Consider the following 17583-nt stretch of genomic DNA (forward strand, 5'->3'; position numbering starts at 1 on the left):
TACCTGGGGAGAGTTCAGACCTGCTGACCCTGATGAAATGGACAGGGTCCTCAGAGCTTTGAGCTTGCCCAACTGGATCTTAGATCCCTGTCCCTTTTTATGCCTTAGGGAATCCTAGCATAGGGCAAGTGGTTGGGTCCATGTATTTATGAATGCTTCTCAGCAGGAGGAGGTAGGTGCATCTTTGTTGAAGGAGAGGGTGAGCTACCCCTTCCTTGAGAGGTTGTCACTAGACCCAGTGAATGTAGACAGTTTTGATCCAGTTTCCAATCTTGTCTTTTTAAGGAAGGTTGTTGAGATGTAAATGCCTTATAGCGGGGTGGGCAACTATGGCCCTTTTATGAATTATGGACTTCAACTCCCAGAATTCCCGAGCAAGCCATGCTATAAGGGCCTTATAGCTACAGAGGGCCCTCAGAAAAACAAATTATCTGAACCGTTTTTAGTCAAGACTTACACCCTTTTATAGCACTGAGACAGCATTGATTAATCCTGTTGAATGACTTTTAGCAGATTCAGGATGGAGGCTGTGCATTGGCTCTCTTTGATTTTTCAGTGGTTTTCTTTTTTATATATAATAATTTTTATTTAAGTTTAAAACTACAAAAATAAAAATTAATATAAGAGAAAAAATATAAAAAATGAAAAGTACAGAGAAAAGAAAGAGGAACAGGGAAAATATACGATAAAAATAAGATATATAAAGAAATATATCAAAATTACTCTCTACTTCATCTAGACGAGTACCATAAATATTTGTATATTAATCTTAAACAAGTAAATCAATCTCATATTCTTTTTCTTTCCTTTGCATAATAACTTATCATTTTCTATAAAAAAATACAATGAAAATATCTCAAAGTATTTCTTTTCTTTCCTGCATGATCATTAAAACTTATTCAATAAAAAATGTGTATTGATGTTTATTCCTTTTAAGTAATGTCAAAATGTTTATTTATTTTCATTCTCTTTTTATCATGTCTTAGGAACTCTTCATAAGTATAATATATCTCTTTTATAAGTCCAAACCCAGAAAGTTGTCCAAGTCATTCTTCTGAATTGAAAAATCCACACATCCAAATCATTCTTCTGATTTATTATTTTTGTGTTCCTTTCAGCTGCTAAAACATCAGCCAGTTTCACGTGTAAGTTCCATGTAACATCTATGTCACTATCATTCTTGTAGCCTGTCTTTTTAAATACAAAACAGACTGATTCTCAGTTGTATCTTCCATCTCCCTTTTAAATTCAATTATACAGTAGTAGTCAATCTTAAGAAAAAGTTCTAAATACATTGTTGCCAAATATCCTTGAATTCTTCCAGAGTTAACTTCTCTCCATTCTTTATTAATAGGTCTCTTCTCTTAATTATCTGTAGTTTTTCTTATTGCCTGTTGTAACCAGCTTTCAAGATCTCCTCTTATCATATTTTTCTCTGTAATCTGCAGTTTTTAAATCTTATTTCTGGTCAATCTGGCCTGTTAGTCTGCTTATAATGTTCCAATATCAATGTTCTAATCTTCTTTTTAAGTTCTTATCAATCTTTTAAGTTCTTAAAATTGCATGAAACTTCTTTCACTTAAAAAAGTAGAAGAATCATTCAGTATAATGAAACTTGACATCCATATTTAAAAAGCAGTTTATAAGCCTTTTCCAGGAGTGATTGAGAGAAGGAAGTAGGTGATCCCAGGATCCCTTTGAAGGTTCTGTACTGCTAAACCCGGGTAAAGCTGATTCTCCAAGCTCTCTGTGCTTTACAGTCTGATCATGGGAAGCACCTGCTGGGAGTGCTGCGGGCAATTCCAAGTACTCTCCTATTTCCAGAAATGAATTTCAAGTCCATTCCTCAGTTCTTTGTTTGTTGCTTTCCTAGAAATCAATCTCTCAGCGAAGGGGGCGTGCATGCGCACGCTCACATTTTCAGCAAACTGTTAAAGTATGTGCAGTCCACCACTACATGTGGTATGAGTTTTTCTCCATATTAATTCTTGTAAGCCCCCTTGTTTGAGATGGTCAGCTACACAAACCAATTAAAGTTAATAAAACACAATCTGAGATTATTCTGATACAAAACAGACTCTTAATTGTGAAGTTTCAATATCAACTGTGTCTACTTCCACTTCCGCAGTTTGCTATAATCCAAAACCACATTTGTCTAACATTTATAAAGCACAAAGAGCTATATATTTTATGATCCTAAATTTTCTCAGAAGAAAAGTATTTTAACATTTAAAATAAAAAATGAGATTTTTAACATTAAAATAACTTGAAACAGAATGGCAGGTCTAACATTTGATTTGATTTGATTTGATTCTGCCTGAATCTGGGTGGCTCACAATATACAAAACAAGATAAATAATAATACTCCAAGAGACATCATGCAACAAACCTAAACTACTTCAAAAAGTTAGAAAATTCATACAGACTGTTTTAGGAGAAAATAGAAAACTACAATTGGTGCAGAATATTATGGTTAGCAAACCAGAGAATTAGTTTCTGCATATACAGAAACATGGAGGGAAATATACAGAAACTGTTACAGAAACCAACGGTTGAAGCATTTTTTAAGTCCTGGTAAATAGTATTAGGAAGAGCCTTGCACTGGTTCCTCTCTGACTGACTTGAGATATAAGAGGGGGAGGAGGAAAAACACAATCAGTCTTGCAAGATTCTAATATTATTGCCTAGCTCAATAAAACCTTGTTCTAGCCTTCTTATGGAGTTTGTTTCCTAATCTGGAAACCTTGAACAACTAACATTGCATTGGCAACAAAACAAGACATTTTATTTATAGATCAGCTCAAAAACAGTAAGAAAAAATGTGAAACACAAAAACCATAGTATAAGCCAGTAATTATAAAATTGGTGTAGTCAAGATGACAAACACTGTAGTAAAAGAAAACCATTTGATGTGCTGGCTCCCAATTAGCTTCTGAGCCCAACTCAAAGTATTTGTTAAAAGCTTGAATGGCATCTGTCCAGAGCAGTGGTCACCAACTGATGGGCCGCGGTCCACTCGTCCACGAGAAAATTTTGGTGGTCCACAGAGAAATGTCACCCCCAAAGCAATTAATCCAGGCTGCGTGGGAACACAAGGCTGCACCACCCACATGGCCTGCAGGAACACAAGGGCTTGCGTCACTTGCATTGTGAGCAACAAGAGGTAGTGAGGGGAGGGAGGAAAGGACGGAGGAGGGGAACTTGCCCCATTCGCTCCATGCGCCTTGTTTGGCCACTGGGCTGCTTCTTTCCGCTACTTTCTTCTGCTTTTGGCTGCATGGAAGGAAAGCAACAAAAGTCTTTTTTTCTCTCCCCCAAACTCCACCAGAAATAAGTCTTGGGACCCTGTAAGGCATTCTGTTCCAAGAGGGTGTGCTGGCAAAGACTTATTTCTGGAGTTTGGGAGAGAGAAAGAAAGACTTCTGCTGCTTTCCTTGCATGAAGTCAAAAGTCTCCACTCCCCCCGGAGAACAGAGCTGGGAACGGTAAAGAATGATCGATCGGTAGGAAAACAGGATGGGGAATTTTCCTGCAGACTTTTTTTGGGATTTTCCCAGGGTCTCTGCAGACAGAAACCCTGGGAAAATCCAAAAGAAGTCTGCAGGAAAATCCCCCACCCTGTTTTCCTACCGATCGATTGATCTTTATTTGGGATTGCAGAATACAATGTCTCTCTCTCTCTCTCTTTCCCCCTGAGAATGAAGCTGAAAAGCAGGTTAGGATTGTGGCTGCCTTGGAGGATGTGTGTGTTTTTGTTTGTGTGTGTGTGTGTGTGTGTGTGTGTGAGAGAGAGAGAGAGAGAGAGAGAGAGAGAGAGAGAGAAGAGCGTCACCACCAGCCCCCAAGATTAGATGAGATCCATTCCCCCCCCTTCTCTCTCTCTCTTCTCCTCCCCCCTTTCTCTCCTCCCTGAGAATGGGGCTGAAAAGCAGGTTAGGAATGTGGCTGCTTTGGAGGGGGTAGGGGTGTGTCAGGGACCTCTGTGTGTGTGAGAGAGAGAGACAGAGAGAGAACATCACCACCAGCCCTCCAAGGTTAGATTGGATCTTGATATCTATCTCTCTCTCCCACCAATGTCTGCAAGCCACCATCAGTCAAAACTCATATTAGTGGTCCGTGGGATTTAAAATTATGAGTTTGGTGGTTCCTGAGGTCCAAAAGGTTGGCAACCCCTGGTCCAGAGCATAAATTCAAGCAGAGAAATTGCTGAAGGACCTGTCCCATGATAGGAACCATTGGCCCAAAAGCAACCTCTCTCTATAGAAGCCCCTTGTTTTGAAATACTTTGTTTCCAGATTTGTATCAGGTATCATTAAAATCATTTTAAAAATCCTATTTCAGTGGTGGGATAGTTCAGCAATTATAGACACTGAGCTTGTCATCTGGAAAGCTGACAAACTGGGTTTGAGACCTGAGCGCCGCGTGATGGGGTGCACTCCCATTATTTGCTCCTGGTCCTGACAACCTAACAGTTTGAAAGCATGCCAATTGAGTAGATAAATAGGTACCACTTGAGTGGGAAGATAAAGCATTCTGTGCACCTTGGTATGACCACAGAAATGTCTTCGGACAATGCAGGCTCCCTTGGCTAAGAAATAGAGATGAGCACTGCCCCCTAGAGTCATGCACAACAAGATAAACCTTTATCTTTATTTCAGTGGTGACTAATTTAGTTGTTTATTTGACTATTTGATACTGGACTGACTTCTTGTCATTCTCTTGATGTTGACCCACATATTTGTTTTATTTTTAATTGGTCAACTTTCCAGAGTTTTTAGAGTTAGAGGTTTTTTTTAAAATAAGGATCTAAGACTCTAAGAAGAGAATGTTTCCATTGAATTTTATTGTTCTCCATGCCCTATGAACAAAGTTAGTTTTTAACTCTAATAATTAAATGTAAAAATATTATAGAATATTATAGAAGGAATGTTATAATTTTATAATTCTCTGTAGTCAGAATGTAAAGATGATGTGATGATATGTGTGCATCACCTTGGTAGGACAAGTGGGAAAGCTGCCACCTAGGAAACAATTAGGCAAGCGCCTTTGGGAAGGATTTGCCCTAATTGGTTCAAATGGTTAAAAGTAATATCAGGAATTTGTTTCTTCAGATTTGCAAGATTGATGTCAGCCCTGTCAGATAAACCAAACAGGAAAGCTAATTTTATTTTATTGTAAAGGTACATTAACAGAATTGTACTTATTTATGAAGGAGATTATCTTTTATCCATGATATTTGGCTACAAAATGAACATTGCCTGCAAAATTAACCATATTATGAGAAATATGACAAACAGACCTCCAGACTTGTGGAAAGTAATGGATCATTGTTCTATGTTCCAGTGTTCAGATCTTCAGTTATGAGTGTAATTATAGAGAATAAGAAAGTGAACTTAATTTTCTAAAATTTTCTAAATATAAGTGAACAATTTTCTAAAAACCCCAACTTTCTGATAGATAATATTGAAACACTACTTGAAGCAAACATTTATGTACAAATATTTCTTTATAGAAAATACACGTCTTTTGGCTAAAATAATAGTTATATCATGGAATATATACATGGAACTTGAAATGTATCTGAAAGCTTCAACTGGTGCAAAATGCAGCAGACAGCGTGGTTTTTGCAAGCATAGATTTGCACATGTATGACCTGTCAAGGTTCTGATTGACAAACCCAAATGAGTCAGCACTCTGAGACTTTAAATTTCTACAAAGAACCACTTTATTGTACTTTTTGGCACAGATGATCTTAAAATCAGCTCTGGCTATTTCCCGCACTTTCAGTACAATTAAAGATTAGACAGCTCCCTCCCACCTTGTCACAGGTCATCCAATTAGGTGTTCTGGAGTTTCCTTGGTAACCTCTTCCATTCCCTGTTGGAATGACCTTGGTTCCCATGAGATAGGAAGTTGTTGACGTCTGGTCTGAAATTCCAAAGCTCCCTCCTCCCTCCAAAGTGTGTCAAGCTGAGAAATGGAGAAAATTGGCTGTGACAGGCCCAATCTGTTTCTAAGTTGACTGTCGGATCCCCTTAATGAGAAACACCTGGAAAACATCAAGCATAAACACACATTAGCAGTGGCTGGGCTCCCCCTGACTTGGGGGAGGGCTTCCTGGTTTCTGGGGGTACTTCTTGTGGAATTTTTTTTATTAACGGTCTGCTTTCATATCCCTTGCCTTCATCCATCTAGCTTCTGCTAGTGGATACCCTTTCTACAGGACTAGGAATTGAAGTTTACCTTGGAATCCAGGACCCTCTTGACTTCATAGTGGGTTTCCCCCTCCACCACTATTGGAGTTGGAGCTAACTTTGCTAGTGGCCTTGAGTGGACTACAATGAAACACTGGGTGCACTTTCTCTAACAAATGTGGCAGTTTCAATTCTACTGTCACTGGGTTTATTATTTTTACTATTGGGAAAGGTCCTATGAACTTCGGACCCAGCTTCCTACAGGGTAGTTTCAATTTCAAATATTTTGTATAGAGGTAGACCTCCCCAATGGGATGACCGTCTCTTATCTGCCTGCACCTTCTGCATTTCTGTTGTGTTAGCCAGTGCTCATTTTACATTCCCCCCACGCACTTTGTAAGGAACCCACCCATTCTGTTAGGCTCACTGAGGATGGGGGTTCCCGTGGGTATTCTGGCATGGGGACAGATTCCACCCCGCTATTTTAAAGGGGGTGAGTCCCTTATTACTATGCAGTGAATTATTGAAGGCAACTTCAGCAAATAGCAGGAGATCTGCCCAGTTAGATTGCTAATAGTCAACATAGCACCTCAGGTATTGTTCTATCATTGTGTTAACTCATTCTGTGGCTCTGTTCATACTCAGATGGAAGGCGGAGCTAAGCTGATTGAGATGATGCAATTAACTTAATAAACTCCCTCCAGAACTTCACAGTAAACTGAACTCCCGGTCTGAGATGATCCTTCTTGGCATCCCATGCAGCCGATAATTGCTGTTCTGAGGCTGGTTTCAGCTACTCACCTCCTCCAACCTCCTCACTCTGCAGTTCAGCCTCTCCTCCAAGACTCCAATGGGGGAAGGAGGGGAGACCGCTCCTTATGCTCATCTTCTCTCTCTGCCACCATATGGTTGGGCCCCAACAAGGCCCGAGTAATGAGGTGAAAGAGCTAATCACTCTCAACAGCCCCTATTCTGATACCTTTTTGCAAAGACCTGAAGACATGGTTCTGCCAACAGGCCTCGAGACCCAAGAGTGATGTGTGGATTATCTGACCTATTGCCAGGAAAAGTGGAGGGTTTATAGATTTTTGTATTGGGGTTTTATCCCTGTGAGCTGCCCAAAGTCATCAAGAGTGACTTAGGCAGCCATATAAATGTTTTTTAATAAATGAATAAATAATAAAGGCTTGCATACTGATAGATAGTCATCATCATCACCATCTTAAATTTAACTGCAACTCAGTGGCTAAGATGCTCAGCTTGTTGATCAGTTCAGTGGTTCGAATCCCTAGCACCGCAAAACGGAATGAGCTCCTGTCACTTGTCCCAGCTTCTGCCAACCTAGCAGTTCGAAAGCATGTAAAAATGCAGTAGAAAAATAGGAACCACTTTGGTGAGAAGGTTATAGCATTCCATGTGCCTTTGGCGTTTACTCATGCCAGTCACTGACCATAGAGACATCTTTGGACATTGCTGGCTCTTCGGCTTTGTAACGGAGATGAGCACTGCCCCCAAGCCGGAAACAACTAGCACGTATGTGCGAGGGGAACCTTTACCTTTACCTAATAACAAGGGCATTTGGAGATCCAAAAATGAATTAAAATGGTAATTGGTGAGCATCAGAATAAGCTGTTTATTTCAAGTACATAATTTAAGATTCTGAATATGAGAAGCGGCCATTGTTTAATAATGTCAAGAGTGGGGAAAATACCATGGACATGATCTTGAGATATGATGGACATGAAAGAAAAGCTGAAGAGTGAAAAGAACTAGAGTGAATGTAGAATGTCTACAAGAAAAGAAAATATAAGATCTATATGAAAATGTATTAAACAATAAGTTAATCTCCCAAGAGAATGAAAAGTAGATATAAGGAAAGAGGGTATAGTAACTTCTTACAACACAGTAAATATTATGTTACTACGTGCCACAGAAAATATGAAGAAAGATGCTTGTTGGCATGTCAAAAAGAAAGACTGTGGATGAGTAAAAATGAGAAGAAATTAAGCAGGAAAAAGAGACAGAAAAAGCTAGTTAAATAATGTAATGAAAGAAAGTGAGGAATAATTACAAATTATAAAATAAAAGAGGCAGAGAAGATGTAAAGTAATTTTGATAGAAATAAAAATTATTTTATAAACTATATGATAAAATAAAGGACCTCCAGGCACTCATAACATGACTTAGTGGTAATTAAATGAATTCAAAATAAAAGATAAAATGGCTCTGAAGTGAAAAAAATGTTGTAAGAAGCATTTCAGAGATTTGTATGGGAACAGTATTGTCATCTCTGCCAAGAACTGGATCTTTTAATCAATAAATCAGGCTACTCACACTTGCAGTTGTAGAATTTATTGCTGTATTGCCAATTGTGGCTAAGAGCTTCAACAACGGATAACCATGAAAAGTCAGTGTTGAAAATAGTTAACTCCCAATAATGTTTTATACACCCCTGCCTAATTACGTAGCATCCGCCCCACTCTAACCCACCCATTACCTAATTATCCATGCCACCACCCCTTGCCTAATTAAGCCACGCCTAGGCTAATATAACTTTCCTCACTCCACCATGCCTCATTAGTATCCCAAACAATTATCAATCTGCCTCACACCCATTAAAGCTGAAATCACCCATAGCTCCACAGTTCAAAACAGCACCTGTCTGTAGATTCGGAGCCCCGAGGCTGTCAAGGAGGCTGCAGCCCTCCCCCATGCCAAAGCTGACATTGCGGGCTCTACGCTGACGCTGCGAGTGACTTCTGAGATACACAACCCTGAAGTTGTGAAATGTCATCCACAGCCCTCCCTCACTCCGCAGCTGATGCTGCGAACCTGACATGAGGATCGGAGGTTTACAGCTGCAAGGCTATAAAACGTCATCAGCAGTCGTCTCTGCGAATCCGGAGCGGCTGCCAAGCTGTAATGTCAGGATCAAGCTACAGATCGGGGATTCACAGCCCCAGGGCTGTAAAACATCAGCAGCAGCCATCGCTGCAAGTCCAGAGTGGCTGCCAAGTTGTAATGTCAGGCTCCAGAATGCTGGTAAGATGTAGAGCCCGACATGCTGCCCCCTCTACCATGTTTCCAGCCTGGAAGGCAATTAACAGAATTAATAACATTCTTACAATAGTTTTTGTCCCTCCTCCCCGCCTTAGTAGGATGTTGCCGATGAAATAGTCTTTGCAATTGTGGGGCTGACACATCTGCAGAGACCACCCAGGAAGCATCTGCTTCTGGATATCCTTTCCATTTCACCAGGTATTGTAGGACCCCTCATTGTCAGCAGGAATCAAGGATGTCCTCTACTTCAGGGGTCCCCAACCACCGGGCCGCAGACCGGTACCGGTCCGTGGAGCACTCTGTACCGGGCCGCAAATAAAAAAAAATAAAAAAATGGCGGCTTTCTTCGCCTTCGGTGGATGCTGCTGGGATCAGGGATCAAGGACACAAATGAAAGAAGAGGAGGGAGGAAGCAACCAAAGCCTGTCCTGCTCTCCGGCTCAGCGGCTTGGTTTCCTCCGCCTCGTTCCTCTCTCAGTCGCTCTCTCGCTCCTCCACCAGCCCAGGAAGAAACTGCTTCAAAGAAGCCGGGGGGTGACTTTTCCTGTCGCCGCACCTCCTCCGAAGCGGCTCGTTCACCCCACCGCCCACCGGCGGTTCAATCCAGTGCTCGTTCTGCCTGCCTGCCTGCCTGCCTTTGTTTCTGGTTGATTCGGAGAAGCTTCGGCTGATAAAAAGAGGCAAATAGTTATTATTCTCAGCCGAAGCTGCTCCCAAACAACCAGAAACACAGGCAGGCAGGCAGGCAAGCAGGCAGAACGGAGCACTGGATTGAACGCCCGCGCGGGCGGGGGGTGGGGTGAACGGCCGCTCGAGGAGGTGCGGCGACAGGAAAAGTCACCACCCCCGGCTTCTTTGAAGCAGTTTCTTCCTGCGCTGGATGTTAGAGGTCCATCGTAGCTCTGAATGATCCCTAAACAAGGACTACAGGAGCTTCCTAGGGAAAACACACTGACTAAATGCTCCTCATTCAATTCCTGTTTTCACCAGAGATAAGAGAAACATCTGCATGAAATTTTGTAGCTACACAGCTGGGCAAGACCTAGAACTAGAGAGACTGCAGTCAGGTGTCTTTAATGCTAGTTGTAGGGTAAACATAAAGTTTTGGGAATGGAAAATACAATCCCCCCCGCCGGTCCTTGAAAAAGTGTTTCTGCTTGAAACTGGTCCCTGGTAGAAAAAAGGTTGGGGACCACTGCTCTACTTCATAGTAATCATCTCTAATAGGTCCTGGGTATTTTAAGTGAGGTTCGAGCTGTGTCATGTCAGCAGGCTTAAGCAGGCTACTGTGAAAAATAGGATGTAATCTTTTAAACCTTATGGTAAGTGTAAACGAACCATAACTGGATTAATCACTTGAAGTATTTGAAAGGGACCAATATATGTTGGGCCTAGTTTTTTACAGGGTAACCCCAAGTTAATATATTTTGTAGATAGATATACCCATTTTCCTACTTCTAATAAGGTCTGTTCAGACCATTTCTTGTCTGCATATTTTTATACAATTCTGTTGCCTTGGTCAATGTACTTTTAACCGCTGTCCATCGAGTTTGTATATCTCCAATCCATTTAGTGGCTGTGGTTGGTTCGTTAGCCACATGTGGCCATTCTGGAATAGGAATAAATTCCATCCCATTTACTATGTGAAAAGGAGTATATGCGGTACTGTTATGAACAGTATTATTATACACTACTTTAGCAAATGATAACGTCTCAACCCAATTTGTTTGCTGATAAGTTATATAGCATCATAAATATTGCTCGATAGTGGCATTAGTTCTTTCTGCCGCTCCATTAGTACATGGATGGTACGAAGTACTTAGTCCTTGTGATGAGCCAATAAGTTGAATAAATTTCTTCTAGAATCAAGCGGTGAATTGGACTCCTCTATCTGAGATTATTCATTTGGGTACTCCATGCAACCGATATACATTTCTTAAATGTAGCTAATCATTTCTCAAAGCAGCTAATCATTTTGCCGATGGTAATCCTTTAGAGGGAATAAAATGAGCTTGTTTTGAAAACAAATCAATTACTGTCCAAATAACTGTATATCCTTGGTTTTCTGGTAGATTTACTATGAAGTCCATTCCAATATCTTCTCATGGTCTTGTGGGTTCTGCTACCATTTGTAATAATTCCGAAGGCTTTCTAATTCTGATTTTCGTGGTTGCAGACACAGAACATCCTTTCACATATTTTTCAATATCCATTCCTATAGACGGCCACCAAGACTGTCTTCTAGCTAAATGTAAGGTTTTGAGGAAGTTGTAGTGACCTGCCTGTCTGGTATCATGACAACATTTTAATACTATAGACTGTAGTATTTCTGGTACATACATCTTTTCCCCTCGCCAAGCTATTCCATTTTTCATTGTAACCTGAGCACTATTTACAGAAAACCATAGATCTTTCACTAGTACTGCTAGAAGGTTTGTTGCAAGAATCGTTGTTCGTAATGAGTTTATATGATCGTTACAGGGAATAAGTGATTGTATCACCTCTTCATGATGACATTGCCTTGATAGGCCATCCACCATAAAGTTTTCTCTAGCAGGAACGTATTTCAAAACAAAATTAAAATGTCTGAAATACAACGCCCATCGAACCTGCTTTAGAGACAATCTTCTTGGATTTTGCAAGACTTCCAAATTCTTTTGATCTGTCCACACCTCCAAAGGATGTGAACTACCCTCTAGCAAATGTCTCCAGTAAGTAGTGCCCATCGGACTGGAAATGCCTCCTTCTTCCATATGGCCCAATTTCTTCCTGTTGAGCTTAATTTTTGGGATATATATGCACATGGTTGTAAAGATTCAGAGCCCCGAGGCTGTCAAGGAAGCTGCAGCCCTCCCCCACTCCAAAACTGACATTGTGGGCTCTGTGCTGATACTGCAAGTGAGCTCTGAGATACACAACCCTGAAGCTGTCACCCGCAGCCCTCCCTCACTCTGCAGCTGACTCTGTGAGCCTGACATGAGGATCGGAGGTTTACAGCTCCAAGGCTGTAAAACGTCATTGGCAGTCATGAGTCCGGAGCGGTTGCCAAGCTGTAATGTCGGGCTCTGAACACTGGTAAGATGTAGAGCCCGACAAGTATTGTATTTCAAACAGAAATATAATCAGTGTTATAAATGTTCTCTAAAAATAAAAATGATAAAAAGATCATCATAAATACTACAAATTGTTTGAAAATACCGTAGATCTAGATGGTTAATCTGTGGAAGTGTTAATATATACATAGGTTTATATTATGGATTGATTGGCTGTGCAGCTTGTTTATCATAACGATTGCCATTGGAAGTATAAAGGAAAGGTAGCAAGAATCACTGCAAAAATTAGATGGAGATTATTTTGTTAAGTGTCCATTGGAAAATCTTGGGCAAAATTTTGATTTAAAGGTTATAAAAGAATGAAAATAATCAAAAATTTGTATAGAGTAGATTTTTGATTTTCAGCAGATCAAATATTGAAATTTGTTTATGTAAAGAAAGTGGATGATAATAAGTTTGTGGATGAATATAGATTTGAAGACTTTCTGCTGAATGAGGTTATAATGGAAATGAAGCACATATAAAATAATGGTAATGCTTATGATTTCAGCAGTGAGTAAGACAAAGATTTATGGTAATCATGAAACATATTTATGGACAAATGTTTGGTCAAACAGAGAGAATTAGGACTGAATGAAGAATGAATGGATTTGAAAGAATGGAAAGTCTGAGAAAGTTGTGGTTGGATGAAGCTGATAAGATACTCAAACAGAGATAGTGAGGTTTAAAGAACAATAGGCAATGTATTAATTGAGATGTCAGAAAAAAGAATGCTTTGCAAGAATAGAAATATATGGAAAAGTACATAGTAGATGGATATTAGAGTGTACTACTTTAATTTTCTTTCGCATCATATTACTCACATACATACATACATACATACACACATGCAAGAATAAAAGCTATTTGGGGAATGATGATAGGAAAAGATAATGTAAGAAATTGCTTTGAGCGCAATTGCATTTTGCATCATCCCTCATAGTAGCAAAATGAAAGCCTATATAATTCAGAAATAGAATTTTTATTCAGAAGCAAATGCTCTTTTGTCACTCCCCATAATAATGAAATGCAGATACAACTTCAGATGTCACTTTCCCCAGACAGATTTTTTTAAGTCTCAGAGTCTTCATCAATTTATTCAATTTATTCAGCTATTGAAAGTCAACAAATGTGAAATATTGTAAATTGAAGCAAATCTTGGGGCAGTGTTCAAGTTGAAGATATCAAAAATGATCATATGTTTAGAATTCACACAATATGGTGAGTCAAAAACTCTGGATAAAAGTCAGTATGTGGGAATTTAAATTTAAATTTGTCCAAATCTACAATACATCATAGAAGATGAATTGTGGAAATATTCACAAAACTTGATAATGCTGAATGTGTCTTTAATAATCCCCTAATTGAGATTGAAATCAGACAATGGCTGCAAAGGAAAGATAATCTGAATAAGAACTTGAATATATGAAGGTGTAATTTTTGGTAACTTTTGGCAATTTATGTTTGAGAAATTTGCCAGCCGTTGAATGCTTCTGCTTTAAAAAACAAATACAGTATCAAATAAATCAGTTTAATTTAGTTTAGTTTATACTTGTAGTACTCCTTTTATAGGCATCTTGGTTTTATCAGTGGTATCAAATGCATAATTTGCAAAATGAAGTATGTAAATGCAGATGTCCACGTTGATGGTTATTCATTAAGTAGATACCCACCAGCAGCTATTGCACTCTAGGGAGACTAAAAGTATGGGCATATGGTTGATACATAAAACTTGAAAAGTTAGCATGCCATTGGTACTCACAGAGGATGGAGAAAAGAAAAGTGAACAGTTCTTTCCAACTGTATTTCATTTTATAAGAAATGTCCAGTAAGTTTTGACATAGGACCAATTCTACATTATTATACAAGATTACACATTCTTGAATTTTTTTTCATAAAGTGTATACTTCTGATAATACCAGAAGTTGTTCCAAATATCCTAGAAAATATAAATCATAGATTATTGCTAGAACTGATAAAAGTACAGGCCACTATTTATTACAAAATATTATAATTAGCATGCAAAGGGCTGAAAAATTGAAGAGGATAACATAAAAGTGATTTTGACTGAATTAGAACACTTTCTCCTTTTTGACTGGCACAAGTCTTCCAAATGCCTGCTACCAGGTCCTTTTAAGTAGACATGTCAGAGATCGAATACTTATTATTCAAGGCATGATTTTGAGTGTTAAAACAATGGTTTTCATTACTTTTCAAAGATGAGTAACAAATCAAATAAGAGAAAAATGGGAAATCGGTTTTAACACATCTGTCATGTCATGGAGCTTTGTACAAGGGTTTTACTTAAAAGGTAGAGTAGATAAGAGTCTGAGAGGAGGGGGAAATAAAAAATAATTAAGTAAACACAGTTGTTGTTCTTTTATAATTACGTCAGTGGGTTTTATTTAAAAAAGGAATAGAACAGAACAGAACAGAATTCTTTATTGGCCAAATGTGATTGGACACACAAGGAATTTGTCTTGGTGCATATGCTCTCAGTGTACATAAAACAAAAGATACATTCGTCAAGAGTCAAGAATCGTAAGGTACAACACTTAATAATAGTCATAGGATACAATAAGTAATCAAATCATACTAGGAAACAGTCAATAAAAATAGTTAGGATACAAGCAACAAGGTTACAGTCATACAGTCATAAGTGGCAGGAGATGGGTGAAAGGAAGGATGAGGATTAATAGTAATAGTAATGCAGACTTAGTAAATAGTTTGACAGTGTTGAGAGAATTATTTGTTTAACAGAGTGATGGCATTTGGGAAAAAACTGAAAGGAAAGGATATCCTCACTGTTATCATTATTAATTGTAAACTGAACAGCCAGTTTGTTGTACTCAAGGTAGCTAGAAAACAGGAGACTATGAATTCCTCCAGTAGTCCCTTAGACATGAAGCCAGCTATCTTAAAATCTAGGTAAATAAGAATCTCTTGATTGTCAGATCTGTATGTTGTAGCCAAATAGATGTGAATCAATCACACCATTCAATGACTGCTTCTTCTGAAGATGAAATTTCTTCACACAGGAATTAATCCAATACGTCTTTGCTTTGCCTTCCAGATCATTCTCTCTCCCTGCTGTGAGCAACTATCAATTTTTATCCAGGATCAACAGATATCCTTCAAATGCCAACATTGGTCCTTCAATGAAGCTTTCAGTACTGCTAAATGACCTTGCAACATTGCCCCGTTGTCACATGTTGTATGCATGTTACATTTAAATTAATTAGTCAAAAACTGTTGTATCAATGTGTATAACTTCTGAACTGAGTTCTAAAAAGGTTGCAGAAAATTTCAGTCTGTTACAGGAATGTGGGTATCACCAGCTGCTTAGCAGATGATGGTTCGTCGTGGGATAATAGGGCTGTCTCGAGTAGTAGTTGTACTTGTGTTCCTCTGCTGTGCAGCATCTGTGTTCTACATGTTTACCTGCACTCCAAAAGGTAACCATCAGCAAACTGCATTCCTCAGAGTTATCAGCCCAATAGGAAAAGAAGAATCTCAGGCAATCCTACAAAAAGGAGAAGAATATTATTGGGACCATATCAACAGCCTGAAAAGACAAATTGCTGAGCTGAAAGATAAGCTTCAGGAAAAGAGTGAACCACTGAAGAACATGCAAGGTCAAGATACTGACATACTGGGGGTTAGACTAGACCTAGGAAACTCTGAGAAGTCCCAAAAAACCCTACTGCAGTTCCTCCATTCCCAGATTGACAAAGCAGAAATACATACTGGCATCAAGCTACCAACTGAATATGCTGCACTGCCCTTTGAGAGCTTCACTCAACATAAAGTTTATCAGCTGGAGACGGGACTTTTACGTCATCCTGAGGAGAAGCCTGTGCGCAAGGACAAGAGGGATGAATTGGCAGAAGCTATTGAGTCAGGGCTGGAAATTTTAAATAGGCCAAAGAGTAACAGCAGCATAAATCATCGAATATACTCTATCTCTGATTTCATAGAAGGTGTGTTTTCTGGAAAGTCACTTAAGAATGAATGAAGAAATAGGTGCGGATATCTTAAAGATAGGGTTTCTGCATGTATTTCTGTCCTCAAACAACTGTTCATAATTTTTTTGCTAGTGTTATGTTCTAATAAACCACTGAGAGCAATAGATAATTTGTAAAAATAAAATTATAAATGCCTACTGCTAAAATTGCAGAAATAACATCAGAGGAATTATATATAAAAATATTTTTACCTCTTTAAAAATTCTAGCTAATGATTGCCTTCTCTTTCCTAACAGGCATTCGCCGGACTGAAAGAGATAAAGGCACCCTATATGAGTTGATATTCAAAGGAGACAAAGAATATGAATTCAAGCGCATTGTTCTGTTCAGACCATTTGGCCCGATCATGAATGTTGCAAATGAAAACCTCAATATGGCCCACGCTCTTATTAACATCATCGTGCCACTGACAAAAAGGGTCAGCACATTTCAGCAATTTATGCAGAATTTCAGGTTGGTATCATTGCTACTATGACCTCTTATGGCAGATGAGAAGTTGTAGGGCAGTGTAGCTAGAGTTTGTGTTTTGAAGATTTATTTGTAATGTTAGATTAAAAAAAGAGTATTAATTTGAAATATTTATCTATGATGTAGGTAAACGTAGACAACAACATGATAGTACATAATTAGCCAATATTTTTTCTTGTAGCAAATTACCTTACTGGTTAACATATTGGACTTAGTTTTAGTGTGAGACTAAGCATGCAAAGCATGATCTCAAACTTTTATCACCCAGAATTATTTGTTATGGCTAAGTTAGCCATGATTAGGAGGATTTGTGAAAACAAAATGTCTGAGTCAGTAGAACTCTTACTCATATCAAACCAGTGAGAAATACTCAGGCTTCTGGTGAAAGTTCCTCAGACATGCTCTGACTTGAACTCTGGCTAGGCAAATATTTCCAAGATGGCTGGAGTCTGATTTGTGGTATGAACTGAGATGGGAGTTTGAACCAGTGATTCTTGGGGAAGTAGACAAGGTTCTCTGCTCATCTGGACCAGACTACCTCTTGAAAGTAGCCAGGAAGCTGACCTATGGTTGAGTCTGTGCTTGGTATTGGCCTCTTTGAGCAAGGAGGTGGCCATCTTTGGATCCAACCGTTTTGAATAATTATTGCCCTGTCTCCAACTTTTCACTTTTTTAGGGATCACTGTTGAGAAGGTAGTCAGTCTGCAATTAATAAGAACCCAGGAAGAAGCAGATTATTAGACC

General features: G+C 39.0%; 1 protein-coding gene across 2 annotated transcripts in view; it reads left to right on the plus strand.

Moving 5' to 3' along the window:
- CSGALNACT1 (chondroitin sulfate N-acetylgalactosaminyltransferase 1) overlaps positions 1-17583 on the plus strand; it is a 46116-nt gene that overhangs the window by 7245 nt on the left and 21288 nt on the right. For both annotated transcript variants that reach the window (XM_087945840.1, XM_026679896.2), the window contains exons 2-3: positions 15420-16326; positions 16608-16824. In XM_087945840.1, coding sequence (XP_087801966.1) covers positions 15696-16326; positions 16608-16824 — 848 coding nt within the window. In that variant the 5' untranslated portion in view covers positions 15420-15695. The remainder of the gene's footprint in view (positions 1-15419; positions 16327-16607; positions 16825-17583) is intronic.

The sequence above is a fragment of the Notechis scutatus genome, chromosome Z (genome assembly GCF_049901735.1).
Source record: "Notechis scutatus isolate UNSWTSFEM ecotype Mainland chromosome Z, rNotScu1.2, whole genome shotgun sequence".
Lineage (NCBI taxonomy): Eukaryota > Metazoa > Chordata > Lepidosauria > Squamata > Elapidae > Notechis > Notechis scutatus.